This window comes from Psittacula echo (genome assembly GCF_963264785.1).
Source record: "Psittacula echo genome assembly, chromosome: 11".
Taxonomy (NCBI): Eukaryota; Metazoa; Chordata; class Aves; order Psittaciformes; family Psittacidae; genus Psittacula; species Psittacula echo.
The window spans coordinates 11,688,252-11,715,735 of record NC_137746.1 but is presented as its reverse complement, the minus strand read 5'-3'; the positions used below and the strand labels follow the sequence as shown (position 1 = coordinate 11,715,735).

Below are 27,484 nucleotides of genomic sequence, written 5' to 3'. Positions count from 1 at the left end.
GTCAGTGCATACAGAACTGTGCGTTAGGGTATAATTTTAATAAATTACACTTCTCTCCCTATCTGTGCAAAGTGACTTCAGGGTTCTGGTATTTTAATCCACAGCACCTCACAGGTGCCACACAGGTAGAGTTGCTGTTGTCGTGCCAGAACTCATCACCAATCTCTCAGGGTTTCTTCAGTTCCTTTCAAAATACCCAATTTATGGCCCTGTACCTCAGCTGGCACTTGGTGCTCTCGGGGATCTGACCGGGAGCCCTCCACCCTGTCACCGGCCGGGCTGCGGCCACCACCGGCATGGCGGCCCTCAAAGCGACGCCACACTCAATATGTCGGCAGCAAAGCCCCGCTCCTCGCTGCCCTCAACATGGCTGGCACCGGAAGTGGGACCGGAAGCGCAGCGGCACTGGCGGAAGTGGACGCGCAGGAAGCGGCTGCCGGGGTTAACCCTCCCCCTGCGGCCACAATAACAGGGCGGCGCTGAGCACAGGTAAGAAGGTGCTGGCCGGCGGCAGGGCTGGCCGGCTGCTCTCTGTGAGCCGGGGGCTACCGCCCCTTATCCGCTGGCGATGGGTGGGCCCGGTGAGGTGGAGCGGTGCCGTTGTCTCTGTTCACCAGCTGGGGCTGTGTCCAGCTCGGCGGCCTTGGGGTGGCACGGCCTGGGGCCGGTGAGGCCGTTCTCCGGTGTGACAGGTCCTGAGGAAAGCTGCTGTCCTTCCGGCTGCTGCCGGGAGAAGGGAAGCCCTGAGACACCGCGTTAGGGGTGGCTGCCGCCCATGGTTCACCCCCTCCCTCCCCGCTGAGGGAACGGCGCCGTTTGGGCTGGTGCAGCGAAGGCGGCTGTGGGGAAACCTGCTTTTATATCGCTTATCCAGCAAAAATAAACTTGTTCTTTTTGTTGTTGTTTTTGCTGCTCCAGGTTGTAAGGAAACACCCCTTAAACTGACGCCTGCCAGGCGGTCCCTAGCTGTTTTCTCCGGGTTTTGTTCTAAGGCGGCCCTTTCTGAGCGTCCCCCCGGGAGGTTTTAGCCTTTTTAAAGTCGGTGTAGTAGTTACTTACCATTGAGCTGTTTCATACACGGACTTGTGAATTGAGTGTGAGAGAGCAAAGCTCTGTTTTGTCAGCTTTATAAAATACCTGAAGGGTGAGGGGTTTTAGGTTGGGTTTTGGTTTTTTTTCGTTGCTGTTGCTGGTTTTTAATGGGGTCAGCTTCCTAATGTAGAATGAGATGGTAAAGCTGCAGACCTTAGCTGAAAATAGTATCAAGAGGAGCATCTGTTTTCTAGAAACTGCTGCCTCATAAGAGACTAGGTCGTTCTTTTTCCCCTGTTATTTCATGACAGGAGCCAAACTAAGCTACTGTCCAAACTCAGGGGGCAAATTGTGCTCGTTACGTTGAAGTCTTACAGGATTCTTTCAGTCTTTTTCTCTATATGCTGGTCAGTCTGTTAATATCTTTCTTACTTTTGCAGTCGTTTCAGTGCTGTCCTTTAGATACTGCTGTATTGTTCTCCATCATGTGTCTGCAACAGTCTAGATTTTTTTACATGGTATCCTGCTCTCTGTTCAAATTAAGTCAGGTGACATTCACTGGGACTCTGTGTAATACTGGTTTTCATCAGAATCCAATCTCATGAGTAGTTTGAAGTCAATTTTTGGCTCTGTGAGGTTGAACAACATTACAGTGCAGTATTATGAGCATACTGATGCCTTCCAGTATGCACCAGTAGGAAGGGTAGTGTGTGTATGGGCAACAAGCTCAGTGTCTTTAGCTTTGGCTGGAGACGTCCCAGCCAATTCAGAGGAGCAGAGACATGTTTCATGCTATTCATGGGCAGAAGGTGCTAATTTAGGTTTTTAATATCACCATTTAAAAATAAAATTAATTATGACAACATACAGTTGTATATTTAAAATGCATATGCGAGTGTGTGAAAGCACGTTTTTCAATAGTTAGATTACAGTGAGGCTACCAATATTTCAAATTTTATGCCAGCATAGAAATCCTTTATGTTTCCTTTTTCATTTTCACAAGGTACTTTGTTTTTCTTCTTGGTTGCCACTTCCACATAATGTGAAGCAAACACTGCGATATTCTTACATCACAGTGAATGCCGTAACAGAAGCATCTCTGTTAAGTTTTCCAAAATTGGTCTTTTTTTTTTTAAGTTGTTTCTCCATTTAATATTAGTATTCAACCTGCTAAACAGGTTTACTGCATTAATGATGCTTTACCTGACTTACCAGAAAGCATTCCTTACCTAAAAAGCAGCAGAGAAGCCATTTCTCTTGCTGTTCATATGCATGAGGTGTTAATGCAGTTATTTTAGTGTTAATATTAAGTTCGTATTTATTTAGTTACTACTTCTTGTAATTGATTTGTGTGTTTTTAAGTGAAACATACAATTATTATTTCAATCCTTCTCTGCCTGTATTGTGTGCTTCGGGAACAATGTAGACATGAGCACATTAATTCAGTAAAGAGGAGAGGATATCCTGCACATTGTTGCTGAGGCAAGGTCTTTCAATTTTTCTGGGGCTTTGACCTTTAAGCAACCTGAATATTTTATTTGGTATTTGGACCTCTAAGAAGAGCTGATTTGAGCATCTTTAATAGGGATTTTTTTTTTTTTTTTTTTTTTTTTTTTTTTTTTTGAATGATTGGTAGAAGCCCATTTTTTATGAAAGTAAATTTATGTATTTTTCGGCCAAACAGAAACTTTGAGCTTTCTTTTTCACTAGAATGTCTTGTTGGTGTTTGCTTGGTAACCTCTGTAGTCTCTACATGGCTTTTTTGTGATTTGTCTTGATCACAGGATGATATCTCTGAAGACATTTTATTCACAAGAAGAACTGATCTTTGATTAAACCCGTAGTGATTTTCCTCTTTGTCAATTTCCCTTAGCTTAGAGGGACTCTCTAGTTTATCTAATCATTGTCAGCTTATGTCTGAGACCTCATGTGCTAGGAAAACTAACTTGCTGGAAGCATTTTTCTTTTTGTTATTTAATTCATCTGCCCTGGGTCTAGTCTATTGGCACATTTTGCTGTTTTGTTGGGTTTTTTCCAGCAAATGAAACTTAACTGGTGTTTCCCCCTCTTACTTTCTGTCCTTTTCTCTTCAGTTGCACTGAATTTACATAACATTGTAAATATTTTCTTTCATCAGAAACCATTGCAAATATGGGTCCCCGGCGGAAAAATGTGAAGCCATGCTCAGTGAACAGGGAAGGCTCTGAGTCTACCAAAGCTGATGAGCCAAAAGATTACATGAACCAACTCTCTCATGAAGTGCTTTGTCACATCTTTAGGTGAGTGGCATGTCAGATGTCAATTTATTGTTTATTATATTGTTTTCGATTTTTTCCCATTCTTAACTGTATCGATGCTTGTGTCACTTAGTACTCAGAAAGTTTAGATGTACCATGAGTGAACTGGTGGATAAAAACTGGATAAAAATGGGTAATAAATGGTTATTTCAGGCCCAGAATTAATTTGGATGCTTAGAAAATAAATTTTTATGAATGATGAGCAAAGAAGAAATAAATTCTTTAACTCTGTTCACCAGTGTATGGTAACAAGTGTTTAAATATCCATTTCAGTGCAGAAATGTGTCTCAGATAGTACATAGTTGACGTGTAAGATTTGAAATTGTTTCATCTGCTTTATACTGTGCAGAAGGGAACTTGAATGAACATACAGTCGTACCTACAGCACAGTAATCCAAGGTGTTCACTCATTATATTCAAAACAGTGCTGTACAGACAGGTTCTTTAAAAACAGTAGCTCTAAATGTTTGCAAATTGGGCATGCTAGTATGTACTAGAAAATTAAAGTTCCTTTTAATTTAAGTGTGTAGAAACTATTGTGGCAAATGATTTGGCGAGCGGTATTTAATAGAGAACTAAAAGCATGTCTCCATTTTAATATTATACTTGTACCTCAAATACTTATATTCAATGTCAAAAATTGGAATTCCGCTAAGCAAAATTTCATGCTTTATTAGACTGCAGTCTGACATTTCTGTCTGAATTGATATTATCATGTTAGAAATAGGTGAATTTGTGTAGTCATGCTTGGGATGTTCTTTAGTTTGGAAAAAGTTGAAAAGGATCCACCTTTGATAAATCAGAGGGGTGTTTTTTCCTCTCCCAAAGGTACCTTCCCTTGCAGGATATCATGTGCATGGAATGCCTGTCCCGGAAACTGAAGGAAGCAGTCACTCTTTATCTGCGAGTAGTGAAGGTTGTGGATCTATGTGCGGGCCGTTGGTGGGAATACATGCCCACTGGTGAGTAATACACTCACTCAGGATACAGCATTAAAATGGTATTGTTCAAAACTACCTGTGCTGTGCTTCCATTTGTAATGATGTATGCAGGGTAAATTTTCAAGAGCAGTAAAAGGACTTAGATGTTTAATTCCTTTTGACTTTTATGAGATTTGGGTGGCCTCCTTGAGTAAGTGGTTTGGAAAACTCATCTGGGCACGTGTGTGTTTATGTGTGTGTATATATATGTTGGATATTGCTGTAGCAGAAACAGGGATTTTCTGTAGCAATCTGTAAATACAATCTGTGTTTGTCTGATTATTGTAAGGGAGTTTATCCAAGGGTTAATCCAGGAGGAGGCTGTTCGCATGCAGGCAGGAAAAAATATAATGGAATGAGAGAGCAACTCATCTGCCAACTCTAAGCAATGTAAGAATAAATAAGTTTTGATGTCACACCTCAAGCCATCTTCAAATCAGTAGATAAATTTGGCAACCTAGGTCAACTCTGTGAGTATTAGGATTTCTGTTGGATTTAATTTACACTGCTGGGATTCAATAGGGAAGAGAGTGGAAACAAGTGAATTCTGAAAGTCAGCAGACCTACACAGTTAGATTTATTAAGGCTGATATCAGGTAGGTGGTTAGACCTAACTTAAGATAGTTGTAAATAAGGTAACTTACTAGTTTAAAATTCTGTTTGTGTTGTCTTATGATAGAATGAAATGCTTTGCTTCAAGAAACGGTGCTGTTTCTTTGAGAACTACGAGCTGTGGTGAATAATGATGAACCGCATATAGATGATCCAGCTGGGCATTTTTGAGCCATGTAGTTGCTAAATGGCATACCAGGAAAGACAGAGACAAAAGCCTGACAATCTGCAGAGGTGCTTTATCTGAGAAGGGAGAAAGAATAGTTAACCCTGCAGCTATGTAATTCCAATGAAGGAAACATATAGCAAGTCTGCAAAGCTCAAGCCAGAAGAGTATCTTTCAGCATTGTAGAATTTATACTACCATGTAAAGAGAACAGTGTATTTGGCTTTCCCTTTACAGCTAGGTGTCTGCTGTCACACAAATGCCAAATCTGTTGTTGTCATCTTAGGTTTCACTGATTCCAGTTTCCTAACGCTGCTGAGGAAGATGCCAGACATTGAACAACTTTATGGTCTTCATCCCAGGTATCTTGAAAGACGCAGAGTCCGTGGCCATGAAGCTTTCAGCATTCCTGGAGTTTTAGAGGCTTTGCAGGCCTGTCCAAATCTGCTGGTGAGTGGTTAGACTTGAGAGAGAACCTCCTTCAGCAGTTGAGGTGAGGCATGTTAACAGGGCAGAAGAAATGTGGCAGGGACTCATTGCTTACAGGGCTTTGTGTCCAAAACTGAGCTTTGTATTCAGATCAGGCTGTGCAGAGTAGCAATTAATTGTGACCATATTTGCAAATGAGTACTATTTTCAGTTGTACCAATGGGAATCACAGGTGCTCTTAAGTGCAGAAATAAATCAAAACTGATTCCTTTGCTTTTAAAAAGACAAGACTTGCTGCAAATTCAAAGTGAAATAACACACTGCATTAGGTATGGTGTGTTATTGAGAAGTTTACATGGTTAAGAGGATGTTGTTTTCTTGGACTGGTGTTAGAGCATTTGCTTTGCTTCCTTTTATCCAGGGTGTTGAGACCTCTCATTTAGAGCTGGTGGAAGCTATTTGGACATACATGCCACAAGTTCACATTTTAGGGAAGTTTCGTAATCGTAATGGTGCTTTTCCAATTCCTCCTGAGAACAAGCTGAAAATTCCTATAGGAGCTAAAATTCAGACTTTGCACTTAGTAGGTGAGTGTGGTAATGGTGAAGTAGTTGGCTTCAACACAGGGGGATTTAGTGGCTTTGAAACTGTCAGATTGTAATTGGTTTTTAAGAGAAGGAATTTGGCATGTGGCATTTTAAAAATATTAGTTGCTGTATACATGATAACAGATCCCCAGGGCAAAATCTAGAAAAGCTGTGTTGACAGACTGAGGTGTTTAAAATGTTTACAGCTTTTCTCATATGCCACAGGCTTCCTTTTAAAAGCCATAATGTAAATCCAAAGAAATTGGTCCTGGAATTCATAGTTTAAAGCTTGTTTAAGTTGTGTGTTTTGTTTATGTTTATTTATAGGGGTGAATGTCCCTGAGATTCCTTGTATCCCAATGCTGAGGCACCTTTATTTGAAGTGGGTGAGGCTCACCAAACCACAGCCTTTTAAAGATTTCCTTTGTATCAGCTTACGCGCTTTTGTCATGAGGAACTGTGCTGGTAAGAGGGATTCACACGTGAAGGGGATGTTTTAACATGTAGGAGATCTAATTCTGTTAAAGTGTGTAGGACCAAACTGTAAATGGAAATACTAGAATGCAAGATTCTGAAAAGTCAATTACGTTCATGGTGTTGGATAGAAATGTATACCTTTCCTGTACGTTATTTGGTGCTGTGTAGTTCTGTTGACCTCCTGACCTAGATAAGATATATGTGGGCATTTTTTAATTCTCTATTATGATACATTGGTTTGTTCTATGTAGGACCCACAAATTCTCTGAAGTATGTTCCTCTAGTGACAGGCCTGGCATCTGCTCGAAATTTGGAGCATTTAGAGCTGGTTCGTGTTCCATTTCTTGGAGGACTTATCCAGCATGTGGTAGAAGATAGCTGGAGATCAGGTATGAAACTTCCTATCCCTCATGCTTCAAACAAATGAATAAAAATATTAGCAAATACTGGAGGCATGTGAAGCTTAGCTTTTTTGTCTGTAGCATATCATTTCTTTATCATTATTTTAAAAGTATCAAATTTGGAACTATGGTTATGGTGCTAAATGTATCTCTGTATTGAGTATCATTTTGATCTTTTAACTGCGGTTAACTCTTGATTTATAAGCTTGCAGCTGCATGTGTTGGTGAATCAAACTAGCAGAATGGGAGGGGAGTTGAATGCAAATGTGTTTCTATTGATTTCCTAAAAAAGATGCATTATGTTAATTCACTTGCTAAGATAACAGTGACGGAAATGTGTGAGGCTTAAGGTTTGATCTGTGACTGAAGTGAAAGTATGTTTTGGGTTGTTTTCATTTGTCAGGTGGTTTTAGGAATTTGCACACTATAGTTCTGGGAGCTTGCAAGAATGCACTTGAAGTGGATCTTGGCTACCTCATCATAACTGCTGCACGAAGGTATGGGCCATCAGATCTTTCTTTTCCTCCTTCTCCTGTTTCAAAATAAGCATCTTAGTAATGAAGTTCAAGAACATGAAGCAGCAGAACCACCTTCAAAAATTGAAAGAATACACATTTAAACTTTACATAACATATTCCTTGATTAAAATAACTGGAGTTATGTCTGTTTCAGAATCTCTTTGTGTCATAATCTGCTGGCTTAGATTGATACCTGAAAAGCGCAATGCTGCTGTTCTCACAATATTGCTCTGTAGCTGACAAATACTGCCATAAAGATAGAATAAATATCCTCTTAATCCTGCCATCATTGAAAGAATGTTTTCATTTTATTATGAGAGAGCATCTACTTGAGTGGTTTCTATGGCAATTGTGTTTTGGCATGCCTTTTAATAGGAGCAATTCTTAATTGCATTCAGGTTGCATGAAGTGCGGATCCAGCCTTCCTTGACCAAAGACGGTGTTTTTTCTGCTTTGAAGATGGCTGAACTGGAATTTCCACAGTTTGAAACTCTTCATCTAGGATATGTAGATGAGTTTTTACTACAGTGTATGTAGTTTTTTTATGTATATAAGTTATCTGACAAATATAAGGATTAAATAAGTGGATGTGTTTTCAGTCATTTTCTAAGAGTGATTAAAAAGAACATTAAAGTATCCATGTTGAGGCTGCTGATCTCATACAGCCTCAGAATGTTTTTCTTCACTTCCTGAAATTAAGTGGGAAAAGGCTCAGCTTTATTGAACTGAAGTAATAACCTGATCCATTTTGCAAAATCGGACTAAACTAGGGAGTTAGAAAATCATGCTATAAAAAGGCAAGTTTCTGAAATTCACTGCTGTGTTTGCTACTATCTTTTCCATAGGTAAAATGACCAATGGAGACTTAGTGAAGTATGGCTTGGCAGATGTGGTTGAAAATCCGGGGATTATTACAGATATTGGTATGAAGGCTGTAAATGAAGTTTTTTCTTGCATCAAGTATCTGGTCATTTACAACTGCCCACATCTACATAACCCAAATAATTGGATCACAGGTATTGCACACCTTTGAAATTTTGGAGATATTATATGAATTGCTGTGACACTTAAACAGAATTATTCTGCTCATAGTACTGCGTGTTCCATGCCTTAGTAAGTGCAGTAGATGATGCTTGGTTTGGAACCATAATGATGCTGGTAACATTCACAGTATCACAGTATCACAGTATGTTAGAGATTGGAAGGGACCTCAAAAGATCATCTAGTCCAATCCCCCTGCCAGAGCAGGAACACCTAGATAAGGTTACACAGGAATGTGTCCAGGAGGGTTTTGAATGTCTCCAGAGAAGGAGACTCCACAACCTCCCTGGGCAGCCTGTTCTAGTGTTCTGTCACCCTCACTGAGAAGAAGTTTCTTCTCAAGTTTAAGTGGAACCTCTTGTGTTCCAGTTTATACCCATTACCCCTTGTCTTATCATTGTTAGCCATTGAGAAGAGCCTGGCTCCATCCTCATGACACTCCCCCTTTATATATTTATATACACTAATAAGGTCCCCCCGCAGTCTCCTCTTCTCCAAACTATAGAGACCCAGCTCCCTCAGCCTTTCCTCATAAGGGAGATGCTCCACTCCCTTAATCATCTTTGTCGCCCTGCGCTGGACTCTCTCCAGCAGGTCCCTGTCCTTCTTGAACTGAGGGGCCCAGATACAAAAGATGTCTGCCCTGAAAAGGGTATAGTGAAAACTGAGATAGGAATCCTTCAGGACATCCATTTCTTCTCTTCTGCAGATCATTCAAGGTGGACCCGACTGGTTGACCTCACCCTGGTGCGATGCCATGCGATAAAGCTAGATTCTTTTAGTCAGTTCATTGAGTTATTGCCAAGCTTAGAATTTATTTCTCTGGACCAGATGTTCCGTGAACCTCCTAAGGTGAGTCAGGGGATGGTTTTGCTTTTATTGTTGCCAGCTCATTGGAAATATGGTGAGCTCCAGTTGTTATGCATTCTGTTAAAAGTTGTCATTAATTAAATAGCTTGGTAAATAAATTACTTTGGTTTGCAGTTGCTGTTGTCATGATATGTTAGGGAGAATGATGCTGCTTCTACAGACGGGAGCAGTGGCAAGGTATGATCTTGTATGAATATGTGACCAGGAAATAAGACTGGCATTGATTCTATGTTTCTGTTGAGGTCTCTGCTGCTTTTCTTCATTTTGCTGCTGCTTTTTATATGATTTTTTTCACACTTTGGGATTTGTTTACAATGCTAAGAGGTTTTGAAGATTTTGTAGTGGTGGAATGGGGGCAGTGTTCTCCTTTTGGAGTCCTTTCAGGGCTTAGGAATTTTATTTCTTGATGTTGTCCCCTCTCCCACACTGTAACACAAATCTCTGTATCAGCTGTTGTAATGTAATGAAAACTGCCTACATAAAAACCTGCTTTCTTTGATCGTTAATTGTATCTCGAGGCTACTGTGTTCTGGGAAGACTATGTAGTCTGCTGTTTGTATTGATGTAATATGATTTCATAGCAAATGAAATACCATTTAATAAAGTAAGATTATATGCTTTGTGGAGTTCCCTTTCATTAGGAGCTTAACATAGTGTAAGTTCTCTGGGTTGCCCAACTCAAAATAGACCTCTGCAATGTAGAGTGTAAGGAAGTATTAGGGACAGTTTCCCTGTTCTTCACATGCATATTATTCTGCTATCCTGGATACTAATGACAGAATATTTTTTCTGTGGGCATTAGGATATCTTGTTGAGATAATGTGTCTGTGTTTTCAAGTCTTAATGGTTGCTGTTTGCTTTCAGGGTTGTGCTCGTGTGGGCCTAAGTGCAGGCACAGGAATTGGTGTCTCATCTGCCCTTGTCAGCAATCAGAACTCTAACAATGACAATGACAACAACAACAACCACCAGAATAACAATAATCCAAACATCCACCACAACAATCACCAACACCCAAATGACCAGAATGAGGAGAATGAGCTGCGGCAAGATGGTCAAGTGGAAGAGCAGCAGATTGCAGCTGAGGGTAATTTCTGATCTCTGAATCCTTTGTAGGAAGTGATTTTATTTGCATTGCCACTTATGTAGGGTCCTAGAGAAGACAGGAATATACATTGAAAGCTTGTGGCTTTTTCAGTTCCTGGTATGTAACTAATCTTTTCTAGAGGGCTGTCTGCACATCTGATACCTGTGAGTTAAAAGCTGTCTTTGTACTGTATCTAATAGTTGTTACGAGCACATTACAATTCAATGATACGTGTCAGTACAAATGTTAGCCATGTCAAGTTTCAATGTGGTAGTCATCTGTGGGAGTGTGAAGTATTTTCTAGGCTCCTCTGGTCAGAGTTGGAAGTACATCACAGTGTCAGATGGTATGTTTTTAAATTTCACCAGCAAAGGCAGAAGTTATCCAGGTTATGCAGCTTACTGCAGTAGAACAAGGCTTTTGATGAGGAGTGGAAAATTTGCAAAAAGTAAACCCCAAAAGTTAGGATGGGGCCTTGGCTAGAGAGGTAAAGAACAAATCTATAAGAGGCTGTGCAACCTAGAGACTCACTGAAGGAGTTGAGGCAGCTGTTTCTTACTTCTTGATTCTGTGACTCTCTGTGGGTACTGGTTGAATTCATCCTATGCTTATGAGCTCTGTTCCTTCTGTTTCCTCTTCTTGACCTCACTTTAATCTTTCCAGCGCTGAATGAGATGGAGGAGGTAGCACAGGAAGAAGGGATGGCTGCTGGGCAGGGCCCGAGTGAGCTCCCAGTTCACAGTCAGGCTGTTGTTCCTATGGAGATTGATGAAGAGCAAGCAGGTAATTCTGAGTTTGAGGAAAAAAAACTCCTTTTGGTATCCTCTTCTTGAGAAGGTTTAAACTTTTCAGTGTTAAGTCTGGTTTTGGATGGTTTTCTTCAGCTGGGTTGTCTGGTGTGTTTGCAGTAATGCTGCAAATACAGCTTACTGCTATGAAGAAATCTGCTCTGTTCTAAAGTCTGTTTTATGTTCTTCAGTTTTCTTTTACATATGGAGTAAAATATCTTGATCTTCAAAGTGTTATTTTTATGCCCAGTATAATAGAAGACTCAGAAGGGCTGAATGAGCTCATCATGTTCCTGTGTTGGTGTTAGTGGCCTGACTTCTTTCACTGCGGCATGTGGATTCTTTTTTGCCATTTTTTTTTCTTTCTTCCAAGCCAGAACAACTTGTTCCAGTGTTAATTAATTTGCATTAGTGACACACATTAATGACATAAGGAAGTATTGATTCCTTTTGTAGTCGCTATTTGCTGGACAACGTAATTTTCTAGTAATTAGCCAACAACATGAACTGACACATGCATATGCTGGATCTGTTCAGTTTTTCACAGTAACTCCTGAAAAGGTTATTTGACTTCATGTTCATTTCTCGTGTTACTCATGGACAGATACATCATAGTGGTGGGCTAATGCCTTTGGTTAGTAGCCAAGAGAGGTAACTAAAAAAGCACATCTATACTGAAGCTTGATAGTTCATGCTTTTTCTTCCCACTGCTCATCGTGGGATTTAGAAGGATAATTGCAGATGTTCTGACCGACATTTTTGCCTTTGTGGTGGAGGTTTTGGGGACTGCTTGTAATATGTGGTTGTACTGTTACTCATGCTATTGTGGAAGAACCTTTAAATTGTTCGAGCAGAGAAACATTACAGAAAACCACTGGTTTGTCTCACATTGTGACACTCTTAGTTTTCTAAACTAGAACACTAATGCTGAAATGCGGTGTTTTGCTCTTATATTTGGATTTTAATGAGGGAGCTACAGAATGGGTGGCTAGATTGAATCAATTAAATCTTCTGTCATTTTTTCAAACACTTCTGAAAAGTTCTTCAGCCCTTTATCCAGCTTGGCTTATTTTTACATGAACTGTTGGCATTTTTCTACTGTTTTCAGGACCAAGTGGCATTCAGCCTGTTGTAAAAGCAGCACCTATTACAGTCCATGATTCAGACAGTGAGGATGAGGAAGAAAACATAGGGACTTCAAGAGCCTGCATCTCTAACAGCATTGCACAGAATTACTCTGATGGAGAAGAGAAAAGCAGAGATCCAGTGGAAACTAGAGAAACTTCAGGTGTGGAACAGATGGGTTCCTGAGCACTGTTAAGCAATACTTATGCTTAAGCTTCTATTTTTCCATCTTGTTCTTTTTTATTTCTAGTTTTGTCACAGGCGTTCTTGTTTGTTTGCCCCCTACTCTGTTCTTCCTGTTACAAATCTAGAACGAAGGTGTAAGGACACATATCTCAGCTCCAATCACATAGTTGCTATACAGAAACACAAAATCAGCGGTGCTGCACTGGTTTCCATGCAGAAACCTGCAGCTTCTCTTTTGGATTTCCAAGTGCACAGAATTTGTCCTGTCTGTGAAGCCGAATTTGCAGCTATGTTATCTGATTTGTTTGTCAAAGCACCGCTGTTGAAACAAAATGTGATCACTGGGGCAAATACTTGAGCATTGTAAGCTTTTGGTTCATGGTAGCCCTGGGAGAGTGTCCTGAAGGGGAAACTTTTAGATCAACTTTGCTTTGATGGGAGCTTTGAGGGGTAGTTAGAATTCTTGGGCTGATGTTCAGTACTGTAGCCTTCACTTCTGAACAGCCCTGACTATTACAGTGCATGTATATATTATTGCTAGTAATAGTAATACATATATATATTATTATGACACATTCAGATTCAGAGGCCTAGAACTTCATGGTGGTATGACAACTATACATAGACACAGAAAAAGACTTTCCTGTCTTTTGAGTGTTTGCTGTAAGCTGCATATCTGTGGCATTAAGTCTGAGTCCTGGGTCCAGTGCCATTTCCAGCAACAGAGATGACATGCTATTTCATGTAGTTTGCATTCTAAATGAAGTAGTTTTGTACATATGCAAGATAGGAAGAGGTTGAACTGTGATCTATAAGTAGTTGACAGATGAAGTACATATACTATTAAGCCTTAATGAATATTTAATTAGCTAAGGAGTTAACATAAATATCCTACATTGTGTAGGACTGAGAAATGTACTGATCTGGCTTAGTTTTTGCAAAGCCTAGGATATATCAAAGCTGTAATGTATCAAGTATCTTCCTATTGTAACTAGCAGTCTCCCCCTGTCATTTTAGTGCGTTTCAACAAGACTGGTAGTTTTCACCTTGAAATCTGTAGAGTGCTGTGCTTATAGCATAGATGTCAGTTCTGGTTTGAGGGTTGAAATAACCTGTGATTGGAGACAATTTGCATAAATATTTGTAGTGCCAGTAAAGTCTTTTTCAGTCTTGGTTTAGTGTAATTAGCTGAGAGGATTAAGACAGCAGACATTAAGTTCCAGTTGTGATTTGTACACTATTCACTATGGGTTTCTTATTCATCTGTAAACTGAGACTAGTGTTACCTATTGGCACCACTTTCCATAGCCAGGAGGGGGAGCTAAGAATTGTTATTGAAAACATAAACTTCAGGCCTATGTTTAATTCCTCAGATTTATTCCTCATAATTAAGGAAATGGAAGCCTCTAACCAGCATGGTTTTCATATTTTTGTGCTTTGGCCTTTTTAACCAGTTAGCTGCTTTGTGAAAATATTAGTCACTCTGGCAAACATGCATCTCATTTACTGACAAACACCCTAGCACATCACTGCAAAAATAACGAAAAAGATACTACAGAGATCCAGCAACTGTGTAAGGATACTATTAGTTCCCATAACATGTGAATAGATAGCAGCATGGTGCGATAGGATTTGTCATTGGCCTGTAGGCTGCCTTCTGTTTTAAGTAGTGTATAACAGAGTAGTATTCAGCATTTATTTCAGCTCTGGTTTAGGTTGGCTCATTGCTCTCTCTTGCTTAACTCTTACAGTGAGTGGTAAAGGCAAGACACCCCTGCGGAAGAGATGTAGTGCCAGCCAAGTGGGCCAGACAAAGCAGTTCCATACCGAGGAAAGCAGCTGTGAAAAAGGTTGTCAAGTAACAAGTGAGCAGATTAAAGCAGACATGAAAGCAGCAAGTGACATGCCTGAAAGGAACAAAAGCAAAGATTCTTACCCTGTTTGCAGTAATGCTACAGGATCAACGGGAGGATCCAGCTCCTGCTGTGCTGTTTCTCCTAGCCCTGACTCTGCACAGACAGCTAATAGCCACTCTGCTGACACCAGTCCAGCAACTGGAGATGAATCCAGGCAGTGTGCCTGCTCACCTTGTAAAAGTGAAGATTCCAGCGACAGAGAGACTGAGGAGAACTATGTTTGTTCCAGGTGTACCTGCTACAAGCCACGGGATGCACAACAGAGGACTAGAAGGTGTTGCGATGGGGAATGCCCATCCACGAGTGGAATTTGCAGGAATGGACCAAACAGCACTGGATCAGATTTTGCACTTAGGACTCTGCCGAACCGTGGGCCTCTGGGAGAGACAAGCAATGAGAGGACTAGTGGGAGTGCCTGTGAGACTGCTGCTGAGGGGGAGAGCACAGACTCACAGCAAAGGAGCTGTGAGATGGAGTATAAAGAAGAGTACCCTCGCCGACCACTAACAAGAGCTAGAAGCAGGCTGTCCCATGTCCCTCTGGTGTCGGAGTCAGGTATGACCTGTATGTATGTATTAATTTCTGTGTAAACTACTGGGCTAACATAAGACAGTATTGAACAGCTGCGTCAGCCACAGATAATACTGAAGTTTAACATGAAGTTCATTCATTAATAGTTTTAAACGAAGTGGTTTGTCAAAGGGTTGGAATGTTGATGGAACAGAAATGACTGACTTCACTGCCATAGCTAGGTAAAATAACAGATCTCTGTAAAATAACAGAGTGCCAGTGTCTTTTTTCTCCATGCAAGTATCTGTGTGTGTATCCATACATGCTAAACAGTGTTTGATTTGCTCGTTTGGAAACCAAATGCAACTTCTTTTGACAGCTTCTCTCTTCCTGTGAAGGCTGTTATTTATTGAAACACAAGACTGTCTCCCCCATTAAAATTATCCCTTTTAAAGGAAGAAGACAGCAGGTATGCTCAGATGTTAGCAAAAAGGCAAAAGTTTATAACTGATACTTTATCAACCATTGAAGAAGGCCATAGTTATAATTGAGCTGAGCTTGTGCACCTGCACATTGGCTTCTACTTCCAAGTGTATAAGGCATTGTGATCAAACTTGTTGAAGATTGTCTTTTTACTAAATAGGTTTATGCTTCACATCATGTAAAACAAAACAAGAAAATAAAACCAAAATCCTGAAAGGCTGAAATGAATCCAGAAATGCTGGGAGAAAAGAACAGATGTGAGAGAGGAACTTGCTGTTTCTTCCGCACATACTTTCCAAAATAATCATCTTAGTCTGGCATAGCCCACTTTATAATTTCCTCATATATCCAGGATTTTTTGCTGAAAATATCTGTCAAGCAAAATAGAAGAGTGAAATGTGCTAGTTGGAGAACTGTATGCATTGGAGGTAAAAAAGATTGATAGGAAGTTCATATCTCTGTTGAGATGGAATTATTCAAACCCAGTATATACTAGTATTATTCCAGTTTATCTGAATATTTCCAGGTGTTAGTGAAACCTAAATCACCTAGAATATTGTTCTGTAGCAAGATGCATCTCAGATTGAGAAAATGATCCTGCTATTAAGTTTAAAATGCCTGTTTTCTACCTTGCTCCGTTTTTTGACTAGTAATTAGTGTACAAAAATCAAAAGAGAGTATTTCCTCTCTATCATCATCCATTGCCAAAACATGAAGTGAAGTCAGTCAGATCGAAGTATTAAATTAGGGTATCTTTCTGAAAGTATCTCTGTTTTCATGTTTCAGTTATTAGTCAGGAAAAAGATCTGTTCTGCTCATGGAGAAAAATGTGTCAGTATTTTCTGTATTTAGCCTATACAAGTCAACTGTTTTCCCAGCTCCATACAATTATGTGTATGTCTTACGCACTTATTTTCCTTTTCAAAGCATCAGATACTAGCTGAATGCCTGAGGCAGAATATGAGACTTGATTTCTCATTTTTATCTTTTAAATCTGTGTTTAATACATAGGGCAGTGAGGCTTCTTCTACCTTGCTGTTGCAGTGCTTTTCTTTACTATCACAGTATATAAACTCATTGCAGTATAACCTGAAAATGCTTTGTTACAGAGTTGGAAATGTTTTTTACATAAATTGTCTAAAAATGTGCCTTGAATACAAGTGCTTTCTATTATTCTAGCATAAATGGCGTTGTGCTTTTCGGCTCCTGTAACAAACCTATGTTTGATAGGAGTGGGTTTTTTTTCTTCTTAAATTATTTACTCATATTAAACAGTGGAATAAGACAAATATTAAAGAGAGTGAAATTTTAGAAGCATTATCACCACAGACTGACTGAAAGATGACTGATGTGTGAAGTTTTGATTATTACTTTAGTAAAAATGTGAGCCACTCTTTCTTTTGTAAAAAATGTGGGGTTTTTTAAGTTGATTAATTTGCATTTTGTGGGGAAGCAAGCTTTTCACATTTTAAAAAGTATATTATGGTAAACCTTTCTGTGAAGATTTCTTTGCCTTGGGCTGCACCTTGAGCAATTCAACACAAAATTGGAAAGTTAAGGAAGTATTTCACTATGTGTAGATAATCTAGGAGCTGTCAAAAAAATTCCCTCGGGATGATTCATGGGTGCCACAAGTTGAGTACTTTAATATTATATCTTTTAACCTGTGGATTCCCTAAAGCAATAGCCTGAATTCTGGAGCTCATGGGCTCAATGAATGCCACATGTTAATTAATAGTTTACATGTATTGGTGGAATTTGATGATGATCTTAGGAAAAGAGGAATTTTTTTTTAATGTTAATGATAGTATAGCATGGAGTAGTTTGTATATAGTCTCTAATATTTTGCATTTATGTCTTGATCGTGGGTCTTTGAACATGTGTTTTAACAGAAAAGTCAAAAGAAGCTTAATTTTAGTAAAATATGTTCTTGATGCAGTAAAATCAAGAATGTATTTCTGTGATGTTAATCACAGAAAATTAATTCTAAGGCAGTTTTTTTTCTCTATAGGAAGTAAGGGTGGTCATCTGTCATGATTTCTTTTCAAAGCTGCATCTTTTAAATCAAGGTGGAACTTGATGTCACTGGTGCATGAAGTAGAATAAGAAGCAGTTTGGGATCATCAAAGAAGTTTATACCTGAGCAATATTGGGAAAAAGTGATGGTCATAAAGAGCAGGCTTTCAAGTAGTTCGAGATTATTTCTAATATTTAGAACATTACTTTAAAATGTAATTTAAATATTTCAGTTCTTGTATTTATCAAGGATATTCTCTTTGCTGAAGAGAACCAAGTGTAACCTAACAGTTCATCTTCTGTTCTTTTCTTGGCTCCACATCTGTCTGCGATGTTGAGGTTATAGGTTCAGCATTCCTGTGTTTTCATCTATAAAGAGCCCACCCCCCATCCCCAAGTTATTTAGTATGACTGATTCCGAGCAACAAACGTGAAAGTGTTTTTTGTGCAAGGAAGAGAGTTATTTTCAATACTCACACAGGTATTTTGGCTCCTTATGTAAGAAATAGATTTCCTTATTGGACGTTTTCAGCTAGGGACTGCCTCTGTTGTTATCCTGAAATGTATACAAAGGAAAGATTTTTCTACTTTTCTGTTCCCAGAGGTGGCTAAGCCAAAGCCACGACAAACCACAAAGCGGAAAAGGACAGCTGACAAGTCCACAAGTACAAGTGACCCGGTTATTGAAGATGATCATGTTCAAGTAAGGTCTTTTTCTTTACTTGCTACAGGTTTATTAGCTGGGGATGGCCATGAACAATGATGTAATTATGCAAGCTTATCTTCTGTGTAGAACCAGATGAATTATAAATGATGTTTTTGCTCTTTTTGGTGTTAACCACATACAGGAAATTTCTGTGTGAGGTGCAGCAATACTTTGGCCCAAGAAGAGCAAGGTATAAGTTAAAGCTAAACTTGAAGTTTGGTCAGATGCTCCTGGCTATAGTGCTGCAAGAAGTCCTGCCTTCCCACAGTGTTCTTGATGAGCAGGGGAAAAAAACCTATTGTCTGGCATTTGTTTTTGAAATGACAGCACAGGCTACTGCTGTTAAAGGAACCGCAGGATATGTAATTACCTCTGGACATAGCAACTCAGCTGTTACTCTGCAGACTGGAGGTTCTCTTATTATATAAGTAACATGAGTTAACTCTTCTGGAGTGAAGATCAGTCATGGGAGGAGAAATTGCAAGGTCTGCCTTCACTGTGTACCCAAGGCTTATATTCTGGCAGAGGATGACATTGCTTCAGGGGGTGACTCTGAACATCAAGTCTTACTTCTCTTCTGAGCTCTGCTGTAGAGGAACCTGCCTGTGTTTATATTTTTGTCTCTGTCCAATGAAGAACTTAACCTCACTGATACAAGATAGCTTTTGTGAATGTGTCCCGTAATGCTTTTCTGGTTACTAGGGTGCATTACAGCTTTTGTAGTTAGAATAAAAGATATTTTGGGATATGTGGCTTTTCTTCAAATGTGTGATTTTGAGAGAACAGTGTTGTGGAGTGGTCTGTGGGTTTGGTGTTCTTGTGTTTAATTAGAATCCCGTTAATAGCCTTCTCCAGCTGGCAGTATTTTAGGGTTTTTTTCCATCCTGTCTTAGATTTTTTTTTTTATTACTTTTTTTTTTTTTTTCACCAGGTTCTGACTTTGAAATCCAAAAACCTTGTTGGAATCACCTTGACTAATTGTGGCATAACAGATTTGGTACTGAAAGACTGCCCTAAAATGATGTTCATACATGGTATGTAATTAATGTTATGCATCCTTCCTCCATCCGGCATTATTAGAAATTTCTGCAAGAATTAAAGTCAGGCCACTGCTTATTTTATATTCATCAGTTGCTTTGCTATGTGTCAGACTGATGCTTATAATGCCAAATATTACTACTTCTCAGTTTGGCTGCCTCTTTCCCTGTAAGTTGTAACAAGTTTAATAAAGATTAACATCTGAAAATCAACAAATGAAATTATATGACAGGAAGATGGGATGTTTATTGAAGAGTGATAATACAATAATTGGAAGTTGATTAAATGAATTTGATACCTTGTCTTTAATCTCATTTCTTCCTACTTCCATTTTTTTTTTTTTTAGCTGACATGATGATACTTTCATGCTTGACATGATAAAAATCTGTTTTCAATTATGGCACTTAGGCTGTAGTAGATTCACATGCCAGGGTGTGTGTGTGACTAGGCCTGTATTGCAGCATTAGATCATTTATTGCTTTCTGCAACATCTACATTAAATAATACTTTTTCTTCTGAAATGAGGTATCTCTACATAGCAGAGAATGAAGAAATCATTTCTTTATACCAGAATAAAGAACACGCTTCTCAGAAACCTCTGAGAATAAAGAACTTCTCAGAACACACATTAATTTTGAAGAGTTTTTATTACATGAGCAGCATTGATAGAAAGGAAATAGCTTGATTTTGCATTCTGTGGCTTCACAATGCTCTGTATTTGGTCTGATTTTGAAGTCTGTGGTTTTCAATTGTGGCAGTCCACAGAGCATTTCAGGGGCCTTTGTGGATTGAACTAAAGTCTGAAAAAGGTCATTGTTAGATTAAATTTGACACAGCCTTCTAAAAGGACTTTTCGTACAAGTTCACAAATTGAAAGGTTGATCATAATGTGGAAGAACTGGACAGCTGAATCTATTTCTTCAATATACTTAAGTTGCCAGCTAGCCAAGCTATTTCAATAATTGTCTGTTAGTTACATTACTTGTTTGCCTTCAAACCAGTTGGCTCCTAAGGTTCATTTCTTTTAATAATTTTGTTTGTTGATTTATAGCTACCCGATGCCGTGTATTGAAACACTTAAAAGTAGAAAATGCGCCAGTTGTCAATAGGTTTGACTATGCCCAGTGCAAGAAGTTAAACATGGATCAGGTACTAGATCAGATTCTCAGGATGCCACCAGAAAGAAATCGGATCATTTATCTTCGTCCAATGCAGCAGGTACACAACCAACTTTCATTTAATTGTGAACAGACCTGAAGTTCTGCCTGTATTCTTTTACCACTCTTGGCTTCATGTGTTTTTCAATGTAAATGTTACAATAACAGAACTCTGAGAAACTTATTTCTTAAAACTTTAGCCTATCAAGGTTTTTATTGCAGAATGGGGTATCTGGATGATACTGAATGTTAAGACTTAATGCTACTCTTTCCAATATTCATTTGCATTAGAAGATCCTGTAAAAAATTGTGATGTGTTGAGTTTATTCCAAACTGAATAACTAAAAGTAACTGTAAGAACCTAGGACTGCTAAGTCAGCTTGAAGTTATTTATAAGCAGAAGAATGACATAGGTATTTGGAATCTTTAGCTATGTCCTGTTAGATTTAGTAACAGCAGTTATTGTTTTGAATACTGCTTTGCTGCAAGTGGCATCCTCTTCTGATGCTAAACAGTGTTGCAAAGACAGTTGTGTTACTGGGAGCCACCCTTTCCTCCCCCAGACTATGTGTAGGAGATGTAAACACTGACACCTAGTGAGTGAGTTGTGGAGGTCATTTGACAAGTAATTAAGAGGGTTTAACTTAAGATCTGGAATGTTGGGGGGTTTTTTTATCCAGCCCTTGGAGCATCTCTGTGGCATCCTCTGGACTCACTTGAGCAGGTCCACGTCCCTCTTGTGTTTGGGACTGCAACAAAAATAATATAATTTTATAAAAGTTTACTTACATACTGGAGTTGTAAAATGCATCAGAAAATAGACATTTCCCATCAAATTCAACTACTTGAAGATTCATTGGCAAAGCTGCTCTCAGAAAGTTTTACTCTGCTTAGTCATGTATTTAGCTGCGTGTGCTGTTAAAATTCCTTTTCATTGGACATGTTTCCTCAGAATTTGGGGGGTTTGATAGATGTCTACTCTTGACTTTAAAATCACATCTTTTTGTTTCTCTTGGTCACAAGTCTGTTTGCTGCCCTTCACAGGTTGACACACTGACTCTGGAGCAAAAGATATTTAGTGGCCCTTACCCGTACCACATCTGCATAATTCATGAATTCAGTAACCCACCTAATGTCCGCAATAAGGTGCGCATTCGGAGCTGGATGGACACAATAGCAAATATCAACCAGTGAGTACTTGCCCTTCAGTAACTTTACAAAAGAGGCACTCAATGCTGAATCAGATTCAGCAGCTCCAGCTTCAGTCAAGCTGTAGACTTGGCTGTGTTTTGTTAGCCAAATAAAAAAAACCCAGTTTGTTGTTGAATTCTAGATGGTGCAATGTAGAATTTCAATGTCAGTCCACGTTTTGTTTTAGGTACATCTTAAATAAACTAACCATACAAAAATACTGTCGAATTCTCTTATTTGGTTCAATCCAGCAGTGATGCAGTTAGACATTGAACTAGTCAGGATGGCTGAGGGGTATCTTCAAACATGAAAACAAGTTTCTTTTATTAAAAAAAGAGAAAAACTGATTTGCTCCAAGAAGGAAGGTTCGTTTCCGGGGAAGATGATTACTCAGTTGGATTTTTCCTTACAGATGGAAAGCTATGCTTAAAAAGTAGCTTAACTCTCATCTAAACCTTACGTACTCTCTATGCTTACTCTCAAAAGCAAAGGGATTGCATACTGAGTTTTTGTAAGGGTCTTAGAGGAGTGCTTTTGTGAATTCAAGCTCATTAAAGGAAAGGTTGTGTAATAGGATTTCTCATTTGGTTTCTCTCCCTCCTGCCTTCACATTTCCTATCACTACTGGCTGTAATCTCTTCCTCCTCTCCAGAGAGCTTATTAAATATGAGTTCTTCCCTGAAGCTACACGAACTGATGAAGACCTGAAGAAATACACTAAGTACCCTTGGGGACGAGATATTTACACTCTAGAAGGTGAGTGTTTATAGAGACCTGGAAGTTGATGATCAGTTTCTTGCTAAGATAAGTGACTTTGCATCAAGTTAGAAGAGACATGAATAATAACTATTATGAGGAAAGTGGAAGACCTTTGGGGAATTGAAGTGAGAAGGTGCTTTTCCTGCATTACAGTCACCAATTTATGAAAATTAGTGAAGTTTACTTTATGAAGAGTGCTGATGCTGCAGGAGTGACATTGTCCTCTTCGTATCCTCATCCTGTCTTCTAGGTGTTGTGGATGGTGCCCCTTACTCCATGATTACTGATTTCCCATGGTTAAGATCACTGAGAACAGCAGAGCCAAACAGCTATGCTAGATATGACTTTGAGGATGATGAGAGAAGTGAGTAACCTTTTTTTGGATGTTTTCAAAGAACTTTAACTTGTTGCTTGGTCCTAATGCATTCCTTTGTTTTTCAATTTTCTAATTCTTATGAACTATCTGGCGCTTAGCCTAAAAACGTGATGGGTTTGTCAAATCCAGAAGAATGCATGCATCTAAAACACACACAAGTCTAATGTGATGTGTAGTCCCAGCAATTCATGTTCTGTGGAGTTTTCTGGCATTAAAGGTTAGCTGGACTACAGCCTCTGGCTTTATTTTGGGAAAGGTTGTTACGATGGGCTGAAGAGAGTCCAGCAAAGAGAACTGAGATTCAGAAACTTGTGAGAAACGAGGAAGGAACCCTGGAAATAGAAATGATGTGGGTTTAGGATAGATATGCCTGTTTCTGTTTTGGAGCTTGTCTTATTATATTATAGTGGGCAGTTCCTAGGACTCAGTGAAGAACCTTGCTTGGTAGCAGGGAAAAATATGTTCTTCCATTACTTTAATTAGGAAAATCTTGGAATCTCCTTCATTAGAGGTATTTTTAATTGACATAGTTTTGGCTTGTGTTTTTAGCTCCAGTTCAAGGGAATGAAGCCCAAGAGAATGAGGAAGAAATCTTTTTTGGCTATACATTTCTCTGATCTTTTGTTTGTGTTTTTTGTTTCTTTGTCTTGTTTTTATTTAATTTGGAACTGATTCATAGGTTTAATTTGAAATTTATCTGAAACATAGACTTTATTTGAAACTGATTCATAGACTCAGTATGTAGTCTGAGTTACAAAAAATGGATCTGTGTTTGATTTAAAAGAATAAATAGATTAAATATGATACTAAAGCCATAAAGGAAAAAAAGACTGTTGCTTTATCTTAATTCCTATTGTTTATAAAACATTGAAGTGATCACTGAAAACCTGAAAGTACATCAGACATATTTCAGGGGGAAGGCTTTGTTACATGCTGGGGTTTCCTTCACTCGCAGACATATGGACTTTGTGTACATTAGATCAGTATTGGAGCTATCAAAAAGTTTAAATATGCAGAATTCTTTTTCTGCTTGAATAATATTCCTTAAATGTGGTTGTTCAATGGAAGATTTTTCTCTTTGCTTTGTTTGCCAAGACTCACCTCGTTTAATGCAAAACAGAGACGCTTATGAATTTTGTTACAGGAAAGATTCTAGTTTTTATTCTTATGTGCCTTCCACAGCTACTATTTATGCACCCCGAAGGAAAGGACAGCTGTCTGCAGACATCTGCATGGAAACAATAGGAGAAGAGATCTCAGAACTGCGCCAGATGAAAAAAGGTGTATTCCAGCGTGTGGTGGCCATCTTCATCCATTACTGTGATGTTAATGGTGAACCGGTAGAGGATGATTACATCTGAGTGGATCCTCTCCTTACCCTGTCATCATCTCTCAAAATTCTGACTGGCGCTGCTGACCAAGAAAGCAGGTGGATTCCTTCCGAATGCAGAGCATTTTCACTAAACACATATTTTGCTGTTGCTCTCACGCAGTTTGGAAAAGAGTATGTAGTAAATGTATAATGAAAAGTAAAAATTGTATACTAAGATTTGTACATAGAGGAAACAAAAGAAAAACTTCCTAATACCGAGACTTTATTTCATATGTTTATACAATTTAATTTAAATTTCATTTTAATGAAGGCCAATAATTAGAAACAGGGAAGAATATTTGAATTTTTCAGCTCATACAATTCATAAGAGTATTTTTGTTTTCTTACAAACACAATCCCATTTGCTGTGTTCAAAAGAATCATCAGAGTCTCTTTTAATCTGTGCCTTTTTCTTGAGCATTTAAGAGTTCAGTCTGAGTAAACCTGTTGAGCATAACCTTTGTGTCTTGTGTGCATTTTTCAAAGGGAAAGAATTATTCTACAGCTGTTGCAAAGAAAGCCAAAACCAGAAAAAAAGAGAAGTTGATCTGTGGTAATTTCTAGAGCTGATTAAAAACTTTTTTGGGGAATGAAAAAGCCCCACATTTAGTGCCTTGGGAACAGAAGATATGTTCTAAAGCATTTTATACTGTTAGGTTTTGTTTTAATAGTGTATTTGGTGCTGTAACGTGAAAAATAAGTTGCTAATTGTTGGTTCCACTCTCTTTAACATAAATCTGCACACACTAACTGGCTGAAAGCCCTATTTCCCCTTAAGATAGGCAGGAAAAGGGACATGTAATTGCTTAGTTATAGCTGTGTCTGTACAGGAGCCATCTGACTCAACCAGTGAACTTTTGAGCTGATTCATGCTCACTCATGAATGCAGATTTTTCCATACAGTCAGTAAATAGCTGCTGCTTTTTGCCCCTGACTACTTGTTTTTATTGTTATATACGAAATGTCTCTGTTTCCCACAGCATCTCTAGATGGTCTGTGTGTATGACCAGGATTTGCTGCAAGTCCAGTGTACAGGTATAAAAATGCACATATAGTTAGTATTAAACTGGGTGGTTTGTGTGCTATTAGTAATGTGCCATATGAGGGTGGGAGAGCTCTTAAAGGCTAATTTGCCATGCTGTGAAACACCGTCTGTGTGCGTACAACAGCTGTGCCTGCAGAAATGCACCTTCTCACGTGCGCTACCATCAACTATGGCTTGATCTAGCATTCCTGCTTTCTTAAAGCTGCTAAGTTAGCAGCCTAACAAGTGACAGTTTACTAACTTACTGTGGTGAAACCCATAGAGCAGATTAGTTATACTGTGATATGATTTTACACATTGTTGTTAATGATTTTAGGTTTTGAACTTTGGTATAAATATGACTACTGGGGATTTCTATGATGCTTAGCTCTGTTGAATTGAAGAGGCAAACCTGTTCAACACTGCATATGTCCCTCTACAGAAAATCCTGAGGTAATGTGGAAATGGAAATACATTAGAGGAAAAGAATGGTGCTTAATGGAAGCAGCAAGAGATTTGCTATGGTAGCGTTTCTCTTGTATGTGCTCTCTCTAACTGGAGGTGGAGTGCTAAATACCAGATAATGATGTGAATGCTGAGGAATTTGCTTTAGTGCAGGATCAAAGTTAATGGTTTAGTTGTAACATATTTAACCGCAGATAATATACTCAGTAATATTCAGGCAAAACATAACTGTGACCCTTTTTAGAAGTGTTTTAAGTAATCTGACTCATTGATTCAGTCGTGTTTACTGTTTAACACAGCATGTACAGGAAAATGTTACTGTGTTTCTAGCGTGTTGCACCAGATCTCCATCTGGCATCTCTAACTTTAGCCTTTTGGAGAAGTATTTATACAAATAATGAACTTATTTATATTCAATATTTCTTTCTGTAAGCAACTGAATCTTGCAATACTTTTAACCTCTTAAACATTGCACCCATTTTACACATAGTGGTAATGTAGCGACTAAATTCACTGTGTCCCTCTCATGAGAGCTCCGAGTGACTGTGATTGTATCTATGGTCTGGCCAGGGGAGCTGCTCTCAGTGAAGACCAGGATCTGAAATTGAGGAAGGAGTAAGGCAGATGAATTGCTTTCCTGCTCAACCTTTGTTAGTTAAATGAATAAATAATTATTACTCATATATGAACAGGTACAGTTTGTGTCAGCGGGAGCTGCTGTACAAACTGGAATTTGTGTGCCAGTCTCTGGTTTCAGTAGTGGCCTTGTTTGAGCCATGCACACAGGACACTGCCAGCTCCTGGTTGTGAGGGCTGGAGATGCTCTGGTTTGCTTCTTGAAGGACAAAATGTTACAGTTGTCATTTCAGTTTCTGATTCCTTCTTCAGTGGATCCTTGAGTCTCTCCCCTGGGGAATGTGTTTACAGTAAAGATGGCTCTGCAGCAGCCAGATTTGCTGATGGGGGGGGTGCAGCAGTCGTGTTTTCTTCTGCAAGTTTTTGATTCTGTCAGCTGAAGAGGAATGACTGCACCAGCAGGTCTGTGAGAGCAAGGGAGCTGAAACCCGGTAAGAAGCACGAACTTGATCCACATCCGCGTTGCTCATGGGCTAGGCCACGTCTGAGATTTCCTCATTACACTAAATCTTTTCCCATGAGGGTTACATCTCCTTTGCAGGACTCAGAACCAAACCGCTGTGCATATTTGAGCTCTCCAGGTTGGATTTTTGAGACCGCTTGCCAGTCTGATCGCGCTGAACCGGCCAGACCGGTATCCATAACCTCGCCGTTGCTGGACTTGCTCTGGGTGTCGGTGACGGGCCGGGGGCGGCTTGGGGTCGTCGGGCTCTTGCTCGGGTCTCGGCGGCCGGCAGGGGGCGCTGCCCGCCCGGGCTGCCGCTCTACTGAGAGCCCGGCAGCGCCGGCTGCGTACAACGGGGGCTCCTGCAATGTTCGGTTGGTATAGCGAGTTTTGGCAGCCAAGTTTTGACTACTTAGGGGAAGATAAGGCTTCGAGTGAAGGTGTTTGGGGTCAAGATTTGTTCTCTTGTTTTAATTTAAGTGGAACTTTCTTTTCAGACACACTTTTCACTCCTTGCGTGAGATGTGAGTCCTGGTGACACAGGCTCGACCTCTTCTTGAACAAAGAATAGCTGATACAAATAAATAAATACCCTTCTGTCAGAGCTCTAGATAAACTAAGCAGATATCAATCACTTCCTTTCCTTTTGTCGGTGCTTAAGCAACTTGATTCCAGGAGGTCAAAAAAGGTACAGCAGAGTGTGTTTAGACATTTAAGCGTAGTATGGATTGTACAATGCCACAGTTAACAATCTCTTTTAAGAAAGTTTGCAGCACCTAGAAAAGGTGATACTT

General features: G+C 39.3%; 1 protein-coding gene across 6 annotated transcripts; it reads left to right on the top strand.

Moving 5' to 3' along the window:
• The first annotated feature begins 409 nt into the window (after window positions 1-409).
• On the top strand, window positions 410-26,054 carry FBXO38 (F-box protein 38). 6 transcript variants are annotated; one of them, XR_013957793.1, is made up of 24 exons: window positions 410-489; window positions 3,170-3,311; window positions 4,158-4,291; window positions 5,374-5,537; window positions 5,938-6,103; window positions 6,431-6,568; window positions 6,832-6,969; window positions 7,385-7,478; window positions 7,898-8,028; window positions 8,345-8,515; window positions 9,250-9,392; window positions 10,275-10,497; window positions 11,161-11,280; window positions 12,394-12,573; window positions 14,348-15,067; window positions 18,124-18,224; window positions 19,159-19,261; window positions 20,317-20,483; window positions 21,467-21,612; window positions 22,266-22,369; window positions 22,623-22,736; window positions 23,931-24,173; window positions 25,101-25,155; window positions 25,482-26,054. XR_013957793.1 is itself a non-coding variant. In XM_080627060.1 (22 exons), the coding sequence occupies exons 2-22, from the start codon at window positions 3,184-3,186 to the stop codon at window positions 24,107-24,109; spliced, it is 3,564 nt and encodes a 1,187-aa protein (XP_080483186.1). In that variant the 5' UTR covers window positions 410-489; window positions 3,170-3,183; the 3' UTR covers window positions 24,110-24,664. The 6 variants fall into 6 exon arrangements, 4 of the variants coding, with proteins under 4 accessions (XP_080483186.1, XP_080483187.1, XP_080483188.1 ...); XR_013957794.1 differs by having other exon boundaries at window positions 23,931-24,252; XM_080627060.1 differs by lacking the exons at window positions 25,101-25,155; window positions 25,482-26,054 and having other exon boundaries at window positions 23,931-24,664.
• The last annotated feature ends 1,430 nt before the right edge of the window (window positions 26,055-27,484 follow it).